Source organism: Curcuma longa, chromosome 3 (genome assembly GCF_044706935.1).
Source record: "Curcuma longa cultivar G26 ecotype Majalengka, Jawa Barat chromosome 3, ITB_CL_G26_1.1, whole genome shotgun sequence".
NCBI lineage: Eukaryota > Viridiplantae > Streptophyta > Magnoliopsida > Zingiberales > Zingiberaceae > Curcuma > Curcuma longa.
In genome coordinates this window covers 3,057,767-3,070,483 of record NC_133863.1, presented here as the reverse complement: position 1 = coordinate 3,070,483, position 12,717 = coordinate 3,057,767, and the positions used below count along the sequence as shown (strand labels likewise).

At 33.8% G+C, this 12,717-nt stretch overlaps 2 protein-coding genes across 2 annotated transcripts; both read right to left on the bottom strand.

The window, feature by feature from the left end:
* Positions 1–2,072: 2,072 nt before the first annotated feature.
* LOC141824743 (uncharacterized) lies at positions 2,073–8,769 on the bottom strand. The gene is made up of 10 exons (XM_074712074.1): positions 8,533–8,769; positions 8,338–8,382; positions 7,579–7,626; positions 7,290–7,359; positions 6,942–6,983; positions 5,465–5,538; positions 5,228–5,298; positions 4,824–4,909; positions 4,571–4,668; positions 2,073–2,374 (listed from the first exon to the last, which is right to left on the bottom strand). The coding sequence occupies exons 1-10, from the start codon at positions 8,719–8,721 to the stop codon at positions 2,315–2,317; spliced, it is 783 nt and encodes a 260-aa protein (XP_074568175.1). The 5' UTR covers positions 8,722–8,769; the 3' UTR covers positions 2,073–2,314.
* Positions 8,770–10,069: 1,300 nt separating this feature from the next.
* On the bottom strand, positions 10,070–12,426 carry LOC141823518 (profilin-like). Its single transcript, XM_074710809.1, has 3 exons — positions 12,228–12,426; positions 10,772–10,909; positions 10,070–10,413 (listed from the first exon to the last, which is right to left on the bottom strand). Exons 1-3 carry the CDS (start codon positions 12,351–12,353, stop codon positions 10,279–10,281), a joined length of 399 nt encoding a protein of 132 aa, XP_074566910.1. The 5' UTR covers positions 12,354–12,426; the 3' UTR covers positions 10,070–10,278.
* Positions 12,427–12,717: the final 291 nt, after the last annotated feature.

Here is a 12,717-nt window from a genome sequence, read left to right as displayed (position 1 = left end):
TTTCCCGAGGGAAGTATAACCCCATGCCATTTTTTATTATCTCAGAAATCTGTTTTGCACTGACAGGATCTCATCAACTGGGGCAGTGGCATGGGGCCATCTCATCATGATGGAGACACGCGGAACTTGTGGGCAAATAAAAGCCATTTAAAGCTGTAACCAGTCTACCATGAATGAGGCTCACTGATTCCTAGATGAGTAGGAAATGCCAAATCCATTGGTTGACTCGATTTAAAGGAAGAACAATTTAACTTCATCTTGTGAAAACGTAAATCAAAACTCAAAAAACATGAAAACAAAAGTAGGCGAAAACAGAAGCACAAGGTGGCATAGATCACAATTCAGAGTTTTAAATTAGACAATATGCCCATTCCTAATGGAAACAAACTAATTGAGCATCAGATCCTTGTTGCCCACCAAACTAAAGAAAGTTTCATCTAAAACAGTCCAATTCCTAATTGTGGAGTATGCTCACGCAAGCACTTTGGAGTTAAAAAAAAAAAAACATTTCGAAGTATTAACAGATGCATTTTCTAAATCTTGAAGAAAGAAATAGAAAAGGTAAGTGACCCTATTGATGCACAACTTCAAATGACATGCTTTGATTCTTTAATGATAGGCATCCATCAGGAGACGAGCCAGCCATTACAAAACAAGTTTCAGAGAAACATAAATACTGCGGGATATTGCATTAAAGTTAACTTTCATATATATTTTTTGGATCTTTTCTGATATATACATCAAGAGAGTAATATTAGACTTGATTATCTTAGTTATAAGATTTAGCCTTCTGTGACTGACACTTTCTGGCAGTCAGGGAACATGTCAATATGGCCTACAGTTTGGGTAAATTTATTGCTACATGATATTGACAGGTCAAAGTTTGGTTCAGTGATAAGGGCAGATGTAGGCCCCTTTGAGCCAAGAATTGATTCAGCGATACGTAGTTTATTTTCATCAAGTACATCAAAGGTGTTCCCTATTGGCCTATTGCAATAGTAAGTGAGATCATTTCTATATTACTGTGGGAGTTGTCATAATCTTTGTTTTTTTTGTTTGCTCGTACCAATAGAAGATTTCTACAATGAAAACATGCAAAATCATAAATAAACATCTAGCAGACTATAGAATCTAGCATAATATACTTATGTAGCTTTATTTGGATAATATAATTGATGATTTAAGAAAGCAAGATCTAGGAGGCTACAATGTTGGATCTAATAATGAGACGGATACATCTACTGCCTAAGAACCATGTCAAGAACATAATGTGATCACTTCGAAATTGCTGCTTCTTTCATGGCTTAAAGTAATTCTGCAAAGATGATGACAGATGAGATTATATCTGAAATCACTAGTAAAAAAAAATGAAACCATAGAGTTATCATAGAATTGAAAAAAAAAAAAGAGATTTGTCTTATTGTAATTTGCAAAAAATCTGAAATGTACTTAATTAACTAAAGGACATACTTTAGCAATTAGAAATTATCATTGCAGAAAGTAGATAACTAAATCTAACAAACACCATAAATTAGAAACGTACCTAACAAAGCAAGTCTGAATGAGAATTCATCACGCTAAATTATGTTTGAAGAATGCACCTGCTCTTGAAAATGCTTTTACGAAATGCATTTTTCTCAAATGCCAAAGCATCCAATCAAACAAATTAGGGAAAAGTTCTTAATATGTTTGAATAGATATTCCTAATGACTTAATAATCATTCAGGTGTGATGTATAACATAAATATGGATTTCGATTTTGACAATTATTATTTTCTCTTGGTTATTCTTTTTATAAATCTCAAGAATACTTATTTTCATATGTTGAAATTGTTATTCCATTAAAAAAAACTAACGAGTACATATTTCTATTCTATTCTTATGCTATTGCTTTCCCTAAAGATGATTGCCTTATTTCGTCTGAGAAAAAGTAACGCAGTGAAATTTTTAAAGGAAGACAGCGCACCCACTAAGGAAGACTAAAATAGCATTGTCCTTCAAACAAGTTATAGAACAGCATGACTGTGTTAGGTCCGCATGACCATATGTTTTTACAGAAGAGCCAGAACAGCTTAAATAACATGAATAAATTGTATCTTTATTAAAAATATCTCAGCATTTGGTTTGGTACAAAAAAGTTTTAAGTAAGAAAACTCACATTACAATCCATAATCGTGTAAAGAAATAATAGATACTCGTACCAGCAGCTCACTCGATATAATTTGAACGAGTAGCCGACACCAGAAAATACCAACTAAAATTAACACACACACCAAAAAAAAAAAACTAGTTTCAGGATCAGTTTCGTAAGAAGCTAACTGGAGATGTACTCAATAAGTCGTCTATCAAGCTCAAATTTTTGACAAAGAAGCTTCTGCAATAAAAACAACAAATTTACTGCATCAGCTTTATGAAACCTCAATTAGTCTTCAATGTTTTGCAGTACAATGTGTACATACTTTTAAACTAATTCGTTCTTCGGGAAGAGGATAAAATAGACACAAGGCATAACTAAAAGAAACTTTAATTATCTCTAAGACATTCAGATTTATCAGTCTTCCAGTTGGGGTGGGTTAAGACACAAGGTGATGATAAGTCGTCAGTGACTCAGTAACATCAGTTTCGTGGCAAGCTAACCAAAAATGTATCCAATAAGTCGTCTATCAAGCTCAAAAATTTTGACAAAGAATCTTCAGCAATTGGAAACGCAAGAAAATTCCTGCGTGAGCTTTATGGAACTTAGTCAATTGAAATCTTTATTTTACAGTTCAATGTGTACATATATAACCTAATTCATTTGGAGGGGCAGTATAAAATAGATGCAAGGCATAACCAAAAGCAAGTTAATTAGCTCTGACGCATTAAGATTTTATCAGTCTTCCAGTTGTTTAGGGGTTGAATAGATAACATTGGTGATACTAGAACTAGAGTTTAGCTACATCATTTAAGATGAAGGACAAGTTGATAATGAGGTAGCAGTCAATGCTACACTAAATAGTCTAACCACACCAAGAAAAGTCTTTCTTCTTACACGTATTCCACTGAGAAGAGAGAAAGGGGTAACTATGAACCCAAAAGAATGAGAATGGATCCATCTTTCAACCTCAGCGACAAACATGAAAAAAAATCATCTAAAAAATATATAAGTTAATTAATTTACTTAAACAATGATGACCTAAAGGATCAACAATGAAACTTTTATAAACTCAAACAAACTTATAAAGTTAGAAAAAAAAGTAATGGCCTCATAAATTAATGCGCATGAAACCAAGTACCCACATGAGTAAAATAAAAATGTCCAAGTAACAAAAAAGGAATGCTTGCATGTTAACATATTCTCATGGTGACTTTCCATTGTTTAACTATCATGAAGTAATATGGCACTGCTATCCTAGGGGTTGCTCTAATTGTCATATTGAATTATACGCGAATAGATTGCAGAGTGGAGCAATCGGAAGGATCATGTGTTGGATGGTCAAAAGTCACATTTAAAGCTTCTGCATCATACTTCTTAGCTTGAAAATAGCCATTCACCAATTGCATTTCATCTTGGGTAATTTCCAAAATGGCCCATAATGTTTACTAGCTTTTCAAAATGCCCCCAAAGTTTGATAATATCAAAATGCCCTTAGGTTTCTACTTTATTGTCAAAATGCCCCTATCTAAGACCACAATACCCATTTACCCTTTATCACCAAAATCATTTGTTTGTTAATAGAAAGTGAATAGCAGATCGACTCAAAGCTGAGTTTGCTAAGAGAACCTCAAGGAAAGTGTTCTTTGCAAAGATGAACCCAAATTAAGTCTACTTTGAAAGCAATATACTTGTAGTGTTTGTTGCACATGTATTTGCTTGTTTGTTGACATCACTACAAATTTGTGGCAAAAAAAAAGAGACTAATCAAGAGGACTAGGTGGATTGCCACCATACAACATTGTAAAGGTTTTACAAATTCAGCATGAGATAGACACAAACTCTATTGCAAAGATTCTTACCAAGTTCCTTAAGATATTTCTTGACTATACGAAAAATTTCTAATTACTAAAACAAACATGTTTGGATAATTGTATCTAACAGATTCCCAATAGTGACTCTTCCCAATGTTTAATTATCGTGAAATAGCTTAACCACTATTTGACAGGTTGCTCTTGTTGCCATGTACTCTACAATTGAATTGATTAGAAAGTCAGGTGATTAGAAATGCCCCATGCTGGATGGTCAGAAGTCAAGAAGTTGCATTGGTAATTCCCATGTTAGTCAAAAATAATTCTAAAGTTAAAAATCAAATTCTAAATTTTTAGTTGTGAATTCTAATTTCTCATGGAGCCTAAATTCTCATAGCTCAACCACTGGACATGATAATACACCAAAAACTCTTTAGTTGTCGTATTTCAGCAAATGATGTATCCCAACCCTGAACAAACAATCTGAGACTGACTGGAGGATTGGTAAGTTTTATTTTAAAAAGGCATTTCTATTTTAGATCTAGAAATTATATTTTTTTTACTAATTTTATATTTGAGATGATTATGAAATACCAAATGACTAGTAGTAATAAGAGAAGAATACCTTTGAAATTTTTGGAAGAGAAATTTCTGCATAACCAATTTCTGGCAGTCTAGCAATTTCAACGGCATTTTCAAACAAAATATAAGTTGGGATATGACCTGTATGACCAAACAAGAAAGAACTAATAAAAATGTCAATTAAACAAAAAAAAATCATTGTTCTAAAAGGGCATAAGAAGATAGAGTCCTTGTAGGTGTCAAAGAAACCAATTGATCATAAAGCAATATCTGATAAAGCAACCAAAAATCATTACCAGGCAAAGATATTCCAAATTTCTCTGCAGCATTTGGAAAGTGCCCAATATCCACTATTCCAAAAGAAATATTTTTATTTGAGTATCTGCCAGATATGTACCAAAGAAATCAATCAAGAAGGGAAAACATACAGCAATAAACTTCAGAAGTTATATATTTCCATAGCTAGGTGAATCTTTAACTGCAGCTTAACTATCTACCAAAGAAATTAAGACATTGGAGAAACAACTTTGGGTGAAATTGCCATAGAGAACCACCCTTGAAATGCACTATGCCATAATGAAGCCTGATTATCTGAGTAACAAACAAAAACACACCTCTCCAACTTTGCCATTGTAATAAGTGAAATTGTCGCACAATGATACACAAAAGCTTTCTTGACATTACAGCATAAAGAACTCACATTACTGAGAGATCCGGGAAAATACGACTGTTACACACATACGTTGAAGAACACAAAGCCCGAAACTCAACCTGTTCAATCATCAATGCAAATTTTGTAACCACAAAAAAATCAAATTAAAGAAGAGTTTAATGAAAAAATCAATGAATTATTTCCAGTCGAGGAACTCAATTTGTTCATGTACTTAAGCTGACAAATGTAAAACAAAAGCTGCCAAAATAATTATGCTCAACTAACCAGCCAAAATTTTGAAGTGTTTCCTTCAGTCAACAAGCTTTCTAATTGCAAAGGGGTTAATTGACTACAATCACCTGAAACTCGCAAAAAGAAACTTCAGCTTATATTGAAAATAATTAATGCCTAAATAAAAGAACATAGAGTCAAACTCAAAGATCCTCAGCTACTTATGTATTTGTATCAGCTCAAGGATATGACTAGTAGCACTTCTGTAAACCCAAAGAGCTCTGAGGATATTTTATCTAACGTTTTCTTGACTAATTTCACATACCTAACCATTAGTGTAACTAGTTAAAACAAGCAAATGTGCTACACGGCTTAGATTAGGAACCATATAAAGGTCTGAATCTGAAAGCTGTCATTCACCATTAGTTTAGTGAGGTAGTGAAAAAAATTTCTTCTGTTAAATCAAGAGTTTCCATCTAAATTTATGAAGTTTTAATGTCGCCTTCTCCGATTGCTCATCTTGCTATTCCAATCCTTTGAACTTCTGCACTTTATCCAGAACATGATGTGCTCGTATTTTTATCAGCACTTAGTTTTTTTGTGAATGTACTTCTCCCTCTTCTGGGTACCCTACAGCCTCACACATCAGACTCAATAGATTTTGTATAATAGCCACGCTGTGAATATCTAGCAGTTTGTTACCTTAGATTGTTAAATGTGTAGATTGTGAAAAACATAAACAGATAACTCGGGCCAATTCCAAACAACTTGACTTTTGAAGTTGTCATTAATTGTGCTAACACGGTATCATGCAGAGTTATGAGCTTGAATCTAGTCTCAACCCAAATACTTATTTCGGTTGTGTTAAATTGCCATAATGAACCCAGTGTTCAAGAACCCATACTTCAGCCTGCAATTTTTTGCAAATTAGTCCAAATTTTAAATTTAGTCTAAAATCCTTTTTGCAATTTCTTTATAAACCAAGACAAAGTTTATTCTACAGAAACTAATAACTCTTTTTTGTTTGGTTCCGTTTTATGCTTGGAAAAAGTAGTGGACATTGAAAATAGTCCATCTATATGAATTGTGTGTTCTCTTAAGAGATTAAGCATTGGGATAAGTATAATATCAATTACTCTTCAAAGGAAAATGGTAATATCATGCATACTCTTTCATTCTGTGTCTAACAAATTTATTTCACTATGTTCTGGTTAACATGGCAGCAGCATCTTCAAAGCATGTTCAGCAAACTATTTGTGGTGGCTGCATGAATCTTATCCCTCAACTATGCTAGCAAATGCCATAAGTGACAATGACAAAAAGTTTGAAGTGCTAAGCTAATATATTGATAAGTACAATAATGAAGCAACATAAGCAAACATTCAATGAGACAAGTATTTCATGAATTATCAAAGGTTTTCATAGCATAGATCCTCCATTTCAAAAAAACTGTAAAAGATAATAACAGACTAGGACATGAATCTAATGCAGTATAGTGATTGGAAGAATATAATGTAAAAGAGAGTCATACCTAGGCCATCGTATGGTGGTTGCTGAGCAATAATGAATATTACTGCAAAGATAAATCCAAATATCAGGGAAACAAGTAATATTTTGCGTAAAGAAAAGTGGCATTCCTCATCTGTTAAAGCTACAAGGTCCTACAATAAAAATTAAGCCCTAATAATTTTTAACCAAATTAACACTATATGACTTTCCAGTTGCTGAAATCAACTAAAGATAAAAACTGATTAAAAACATAGTTCACGACTAATTATGTGGCTTTATTGCCCGTTCTTTCCCATGTCTACTAGCTCATATATCAAAATATATTAACTTGTAGTTATAAAAATAAATAAATAAAATGAAGTATGGTTACCTAGAAAAGCCACCAAGTAGCATAGGGCCAAGCTGTAGTTGATTACTAAAGCAATTGCAAATAGGAATGCCTGAAGCAAGATGCCATCAAGAATGTTATAAATTTTTTTATGAAAGCAGGATGACAGAATATGTGCTGAAAATGGGAAACGGAGTAAAGACTTTTTAGCAGACAATGAATTTTGGGAAATCGTTGGTTTGTAATTTTTCGAATAACACTAGGGATTCAATGCTGCAACCAGAATTAAATACACTTCACCATTCAAATTGGTAAAAGTAGATTCACCTACCTTGGCATATAGTAAACTATCAGCAACAAATGCTTCCCAGGTTTCCTCCTCACCACCTGTTTGAAATATGTTCATCTAAATCAGTAGCCAAATATGTCAACAAATAGTCCAAGTTGCTCTCAATTGGAAAAAAAAATCAGCACTAAACTTCCCATCCATATATAGAACAAAATTTTGCATCAACAGTCACTACTTTAGTTTTCATAGATTTCAACATGAAGAATCGATTGTCTAGAGACAGGAACATTTTCAATTGTCCAAACATGAGAACAACATAATTGCACTATGAGGAATTGGTGTTCCAATGCCCAATTACTTTATGGAGGAGAATTGACAAGGATTCTCAAAATCTAACATTGTTTATGAACTGCCTAAGCCAAAAAGAACATCATCATTGAGCTGCACAACTTCAAACTATTGAGATCAGCCACAAGATAAATAAAGAAAAATAGGTGCAATATGATGGGCTAAAATTTGACTAAAGATATTTTAGCTAATTACATTTGAAGTTCACCTTCGCGTGGTCTATTTCATTATACAAAGCAGGAGGGCGTCAACCGTGATACCACGAAGGCTTATACAGTTTTATTTATTCAGATAAAAAAGGGGGGCGGGGGGGGGGGGGGGGGGGGTGCAGGGAACATTGAACATTTTTTTCTATAAGCAATCAGCAGCTTAGCTTGCTTTAAACTGAACTATGCCCGGAAAAAAGTTAATTTCCCGGCAAGCGAAGCGATGATGAGTCCGATGGTATCATACCTTCACCACCAGCAGCACCAAAAACGCAAGAAACGCCTGAATCTCCTGTGGATCCAAAACCCCCCAAAGTAAACAAACAAAACAGAGGTAAAATGCAGTAACAAGTCACCTTCGTGATTTCCCAATGTATAGAGAAGAAAAACTCAGAAAGAAGAAACAAGGAAAGTTAACATAATAAAGCATGAGTAAACCTACCCTATGGATAAGATTATTGGACAGATCCGAGGGGCGGCTTTGAGCAGCGGAACTGCGAGCGGCGAAGTAAGAGCAAAAGAGGAGGACGTGAAGGAGATAGAATGGTTCGGTCACCATAAGATTCAGCCATGGGAAAGGGTGGAGACTCCTTGCTGGCGCCGGCGCCGGCGCCGACCTCTTCGCCTCCATATCGCCTTTCTCTCGCCCGCTCTCTGGTCGCCGGAGATCCAAACCTAACGGCACGGAAATAAATTTACCTTCTCCCCTTCATGTTTTATAATTGATATCAACATCGTTATATCGTTATACATCGGCCAGATGTAGACCCCCATAAATAATGAAAATATATGTTATACGGTGATTTTTCATAGCACTCCTGTTGAAGACTTCATAGTTTATTGTATTTGTATTTATGATCTTTAATAGAAGATTCATTTGCATCTAAAATTTAGTAGATAAAAATCAAGAAGTTAAATACTGAAAGAAAGAAGAGAAATAATTTAGTTTTTTCAATTTCTCGTTGTCTATCAGGAAAGAAATATAAGGCAGAGAAGATAGAAATTTTTTTTGTAAAACCTTGTATTCTAAATGAAAAGCAATGAAACAATCGATCAAGGAAATCCTTTCATGTGAATGGAAATATGGAATGGAATGGAATGAATGAGAGATTTACAAATTTAGAGATACATATACACAATATTGGATTTTGGAATAAGTTTTAAACTATATACATGCATTTGACTTTGAGGCAAAAATAAAGAAGGCATCCTTTTTACTAAATCATCAAAAGGACACTTATTTTAATATTTTATCAAAAAAAAGTCATCAATCTCATGTAAAATAATACATATTATTTTTATTATTACCTCACCTATAACAATTATGAAATCATAACTGCTACATTGTGTTATAGCAGCTACGCTATTACAACTAAACTGTTATACAATTATAGTAACTATAATTTTATAACTGTTATAATTACAACAATTATAATTTATAATTATAATTACTATCATTTTCATAACCACTACAACTACAACAATTATAACAGCTATAAAATTATAATGCCACAACATTAAAAATGATTTTAAATAAAAATAATTAAAATTCTTTGAAACCTTCGAAAAACCTTTAAATGATATTTTTTTAAACTTAAAACGGATCATTGTGAGTTATACTCAGTAATAAATAAATATAAATTTTTAAATAAATTTTGATTTGATATATTATATATTTAATGATTCATTTTTAAATAAAAATTATGACCTCTCAAAACTAAACTGGCTTAACATTTATAATTATAATAACTATTATTTCAATTTTGTAACTGCTACAGTACACTTCCGATTTAAAATTTAAATAAAAAATATAAAAAAATAATAATAATAATATTATTATTATAATAATAAAAAATAATTAAATAATCATACACGAAAATAAGATACACTTTTGATAAAAAAAATCAAAACGGAACGTCCTTTCAATCTTTGCCCTTTGACTTTTAAAGCATAAATCATGCACAAATTAATGCCATCTGTAAACCAAACTTCTAATGGCATTTTCAAGATACAGAAACACAAACACGAGAACAGTTAACCGTCGCATGATACAGCTCAAGAGATCATGCCAACAGGCAACCAACAGGACTTGAATACTCCAACATGAGTTTTAGTTGATTATTCATTGCAGGTTAATTCAATAAGCGAGTACAGAATAAAGAAGTTTATCAAGCTGCAATGCTTGGATTCAGAAGCCTTGATCACAAAGGTAATCACCAAGTCTCTCCACGACCACGTTACATTCTCCACCAGTCATCGACTCATCATATATGCCGAAGATCAAAGTCATGTTAGTCTTTTTTATAGTGACACCGCTGCTACTCTGAAAATCATTTTTTTAATATATAAGAAGAGAGAAGCATTCTAGATCATTAATACTACCACAAAGTCATGGCTGGTTGACTGGTTCAGTAAGCAGCAATCGTGCTAAAATATATGCAGTTCGTTTATTTTTTCTCTCAACGTAAATTAATTATCATGAACCAAACAAAATGACAAATTATCATCAGGCATTGCTAACGATTATAAGCAACTAGACAAGATCCAGAGGGTGTACGTCTCAATGCACAAAACAGAAATTCAATGTAAATTGAAGATCAAGCATACAAACAGAAATCTAGTATGAAGTAAGGAATTAAAAATCTAACATAACAAATCGTAGATACAAACAAAAAACTAACCTTCTTCCCTCGAATAACTGCACCCGGTTCACCTTGAATAACCATATACTTCGTTCCACCAAGGTATAATCCATTTGTCGCAAGCGATCCAGGTGCATCAAAGTCACTCATTATTGCGGTGAACTCTTCAGGTTTGATCTGTAGTATTGAGAAGATATGCACATTAACATATGATAGGTATAGAGAAAACAGTAACAGAATCAAAAACATTTTCCATATGGATTTTCATATTTCCACAGTTTGGCAAGTCAAAGGGAGCTAACAATTATAATTTTTATATAATTATAAGGGCCAAGCAGAAACAAATAATTAATAAAGAAAATTTCCTAAAAAGCTAATTATAGGTTAATTTCTCCAGCATAACAATAGGGTCATTATGCTTATTGCTAAACTTGTTGAAGAGATGAAAAAGATTGAATGGACATCAAAATAAAAAATAGACCGAAAATTTGGATACATTGAGAAAATGAAACTTTCATGGAAGAGAAGCAAATGAAACACTTCCGTCAGAAATTTCATAGAATCAAGAATTAAGTTTTCATTTTGTACATGCTAGATCATGAATGTAACTGCATCCAATCTTCAAATTTGATTTCTTCCAAACTCAGCCACATGCCATCCCAAAAGAAAAAAGGGATAAAAAATTTAGTTTACTAAAAACAGAATTCAATGCAAATCAATCTAGTATTTGAAATTGGACCTTCAATCTTGACAACTATATTCTACAAGCATTGTGCCCACTATTTTGAGTAAAACAATCATCCAATTCATTAACAAGCTCCATGGACAAAATAAATTTGCTAAGAATTAAGCTTCTCAAAAAAGTATTGGTGTATAGTCATGATACTGAACATAATCTTAGGTTGAGAAAAGTGATGCAAAAATCAGTAGTTTGCCCTAGGATGACAACTAATAAGGATGAAGAATAATTTTGGTTCATTATTTGTTACAACTCATCAATTCATTTGCCTAACTATGGAATTTAGTCATCATAACATGAGTGTAATCTGAACCTACTATAGACTCATTTTCTTCATCAGATTTGATCTCAACATACAATACGATCTCAAATTATTAGACTTGTATACCATTCTCAATTGAGGCAAAGCATATGATGATTAATTGAAAACTATATTTCACAAATATTTAATATTTATGGGCCCCGCCAGTCGATAGCAAGCTCTAAGGTCCTAATCTGACCAAACAGAAGGAAAATAATCGAAAACCCGCCATAAACTGGACAGAAAAACCAGTTTTTAGCGGTGATCCATCAGATCTAACTCCAAAGTTCTGGTACAGGAACCAATAATTGAAAATTTAATCCCATCTCGACCACTATACGATCAATAGACTAACGTAGCCAGGATCCAGAGGAGCGAAAATCGCGCATACTACAAGCTATCAGACACTTAAATCAAGGTGCGATGCAAAAGGGATCGATGGAAGCAGAGGAAACCTCGGGGAAGGATTCGCTGATCGCCCATATGTCGCCTGAATGACCGAAGATGCCGGCAGCGGAAAGACGCGCGCCGCTTGCCACCTCGCACAGCAGATGCTCGTCGACATACGATTGCCACGACATCCTCTCTCTCGCCCTCTTTTCTCGCTCTAACTGTCCTTCTCTCTCCTTTCTCCCCTTGATTTGGTTCAAAAGCAACAAGTGCTTCTTATGCCATTTTCTAGCATCTTTCCCTTTTTTTAATATCAAATGGGTGAATCTACGCAGCCTGGCTTGCACGGCCAATAAGAAAATTATATCATATTGGGCGTCTCATGACTTACATGGTCTGAAGCAAGCAATTGGGCTTGACCATGAAGCGAATTGGGCTGAGGTAGGCTTCTGCTGACAGTGGGACTGCTGATGCGATCGTTTTCCAAGTTTTCCGTCTTCGGCTACTCCGGCGCCGGCGGCCTAAGGGATTTGAGTGATGTCGACAGGCTTGCCT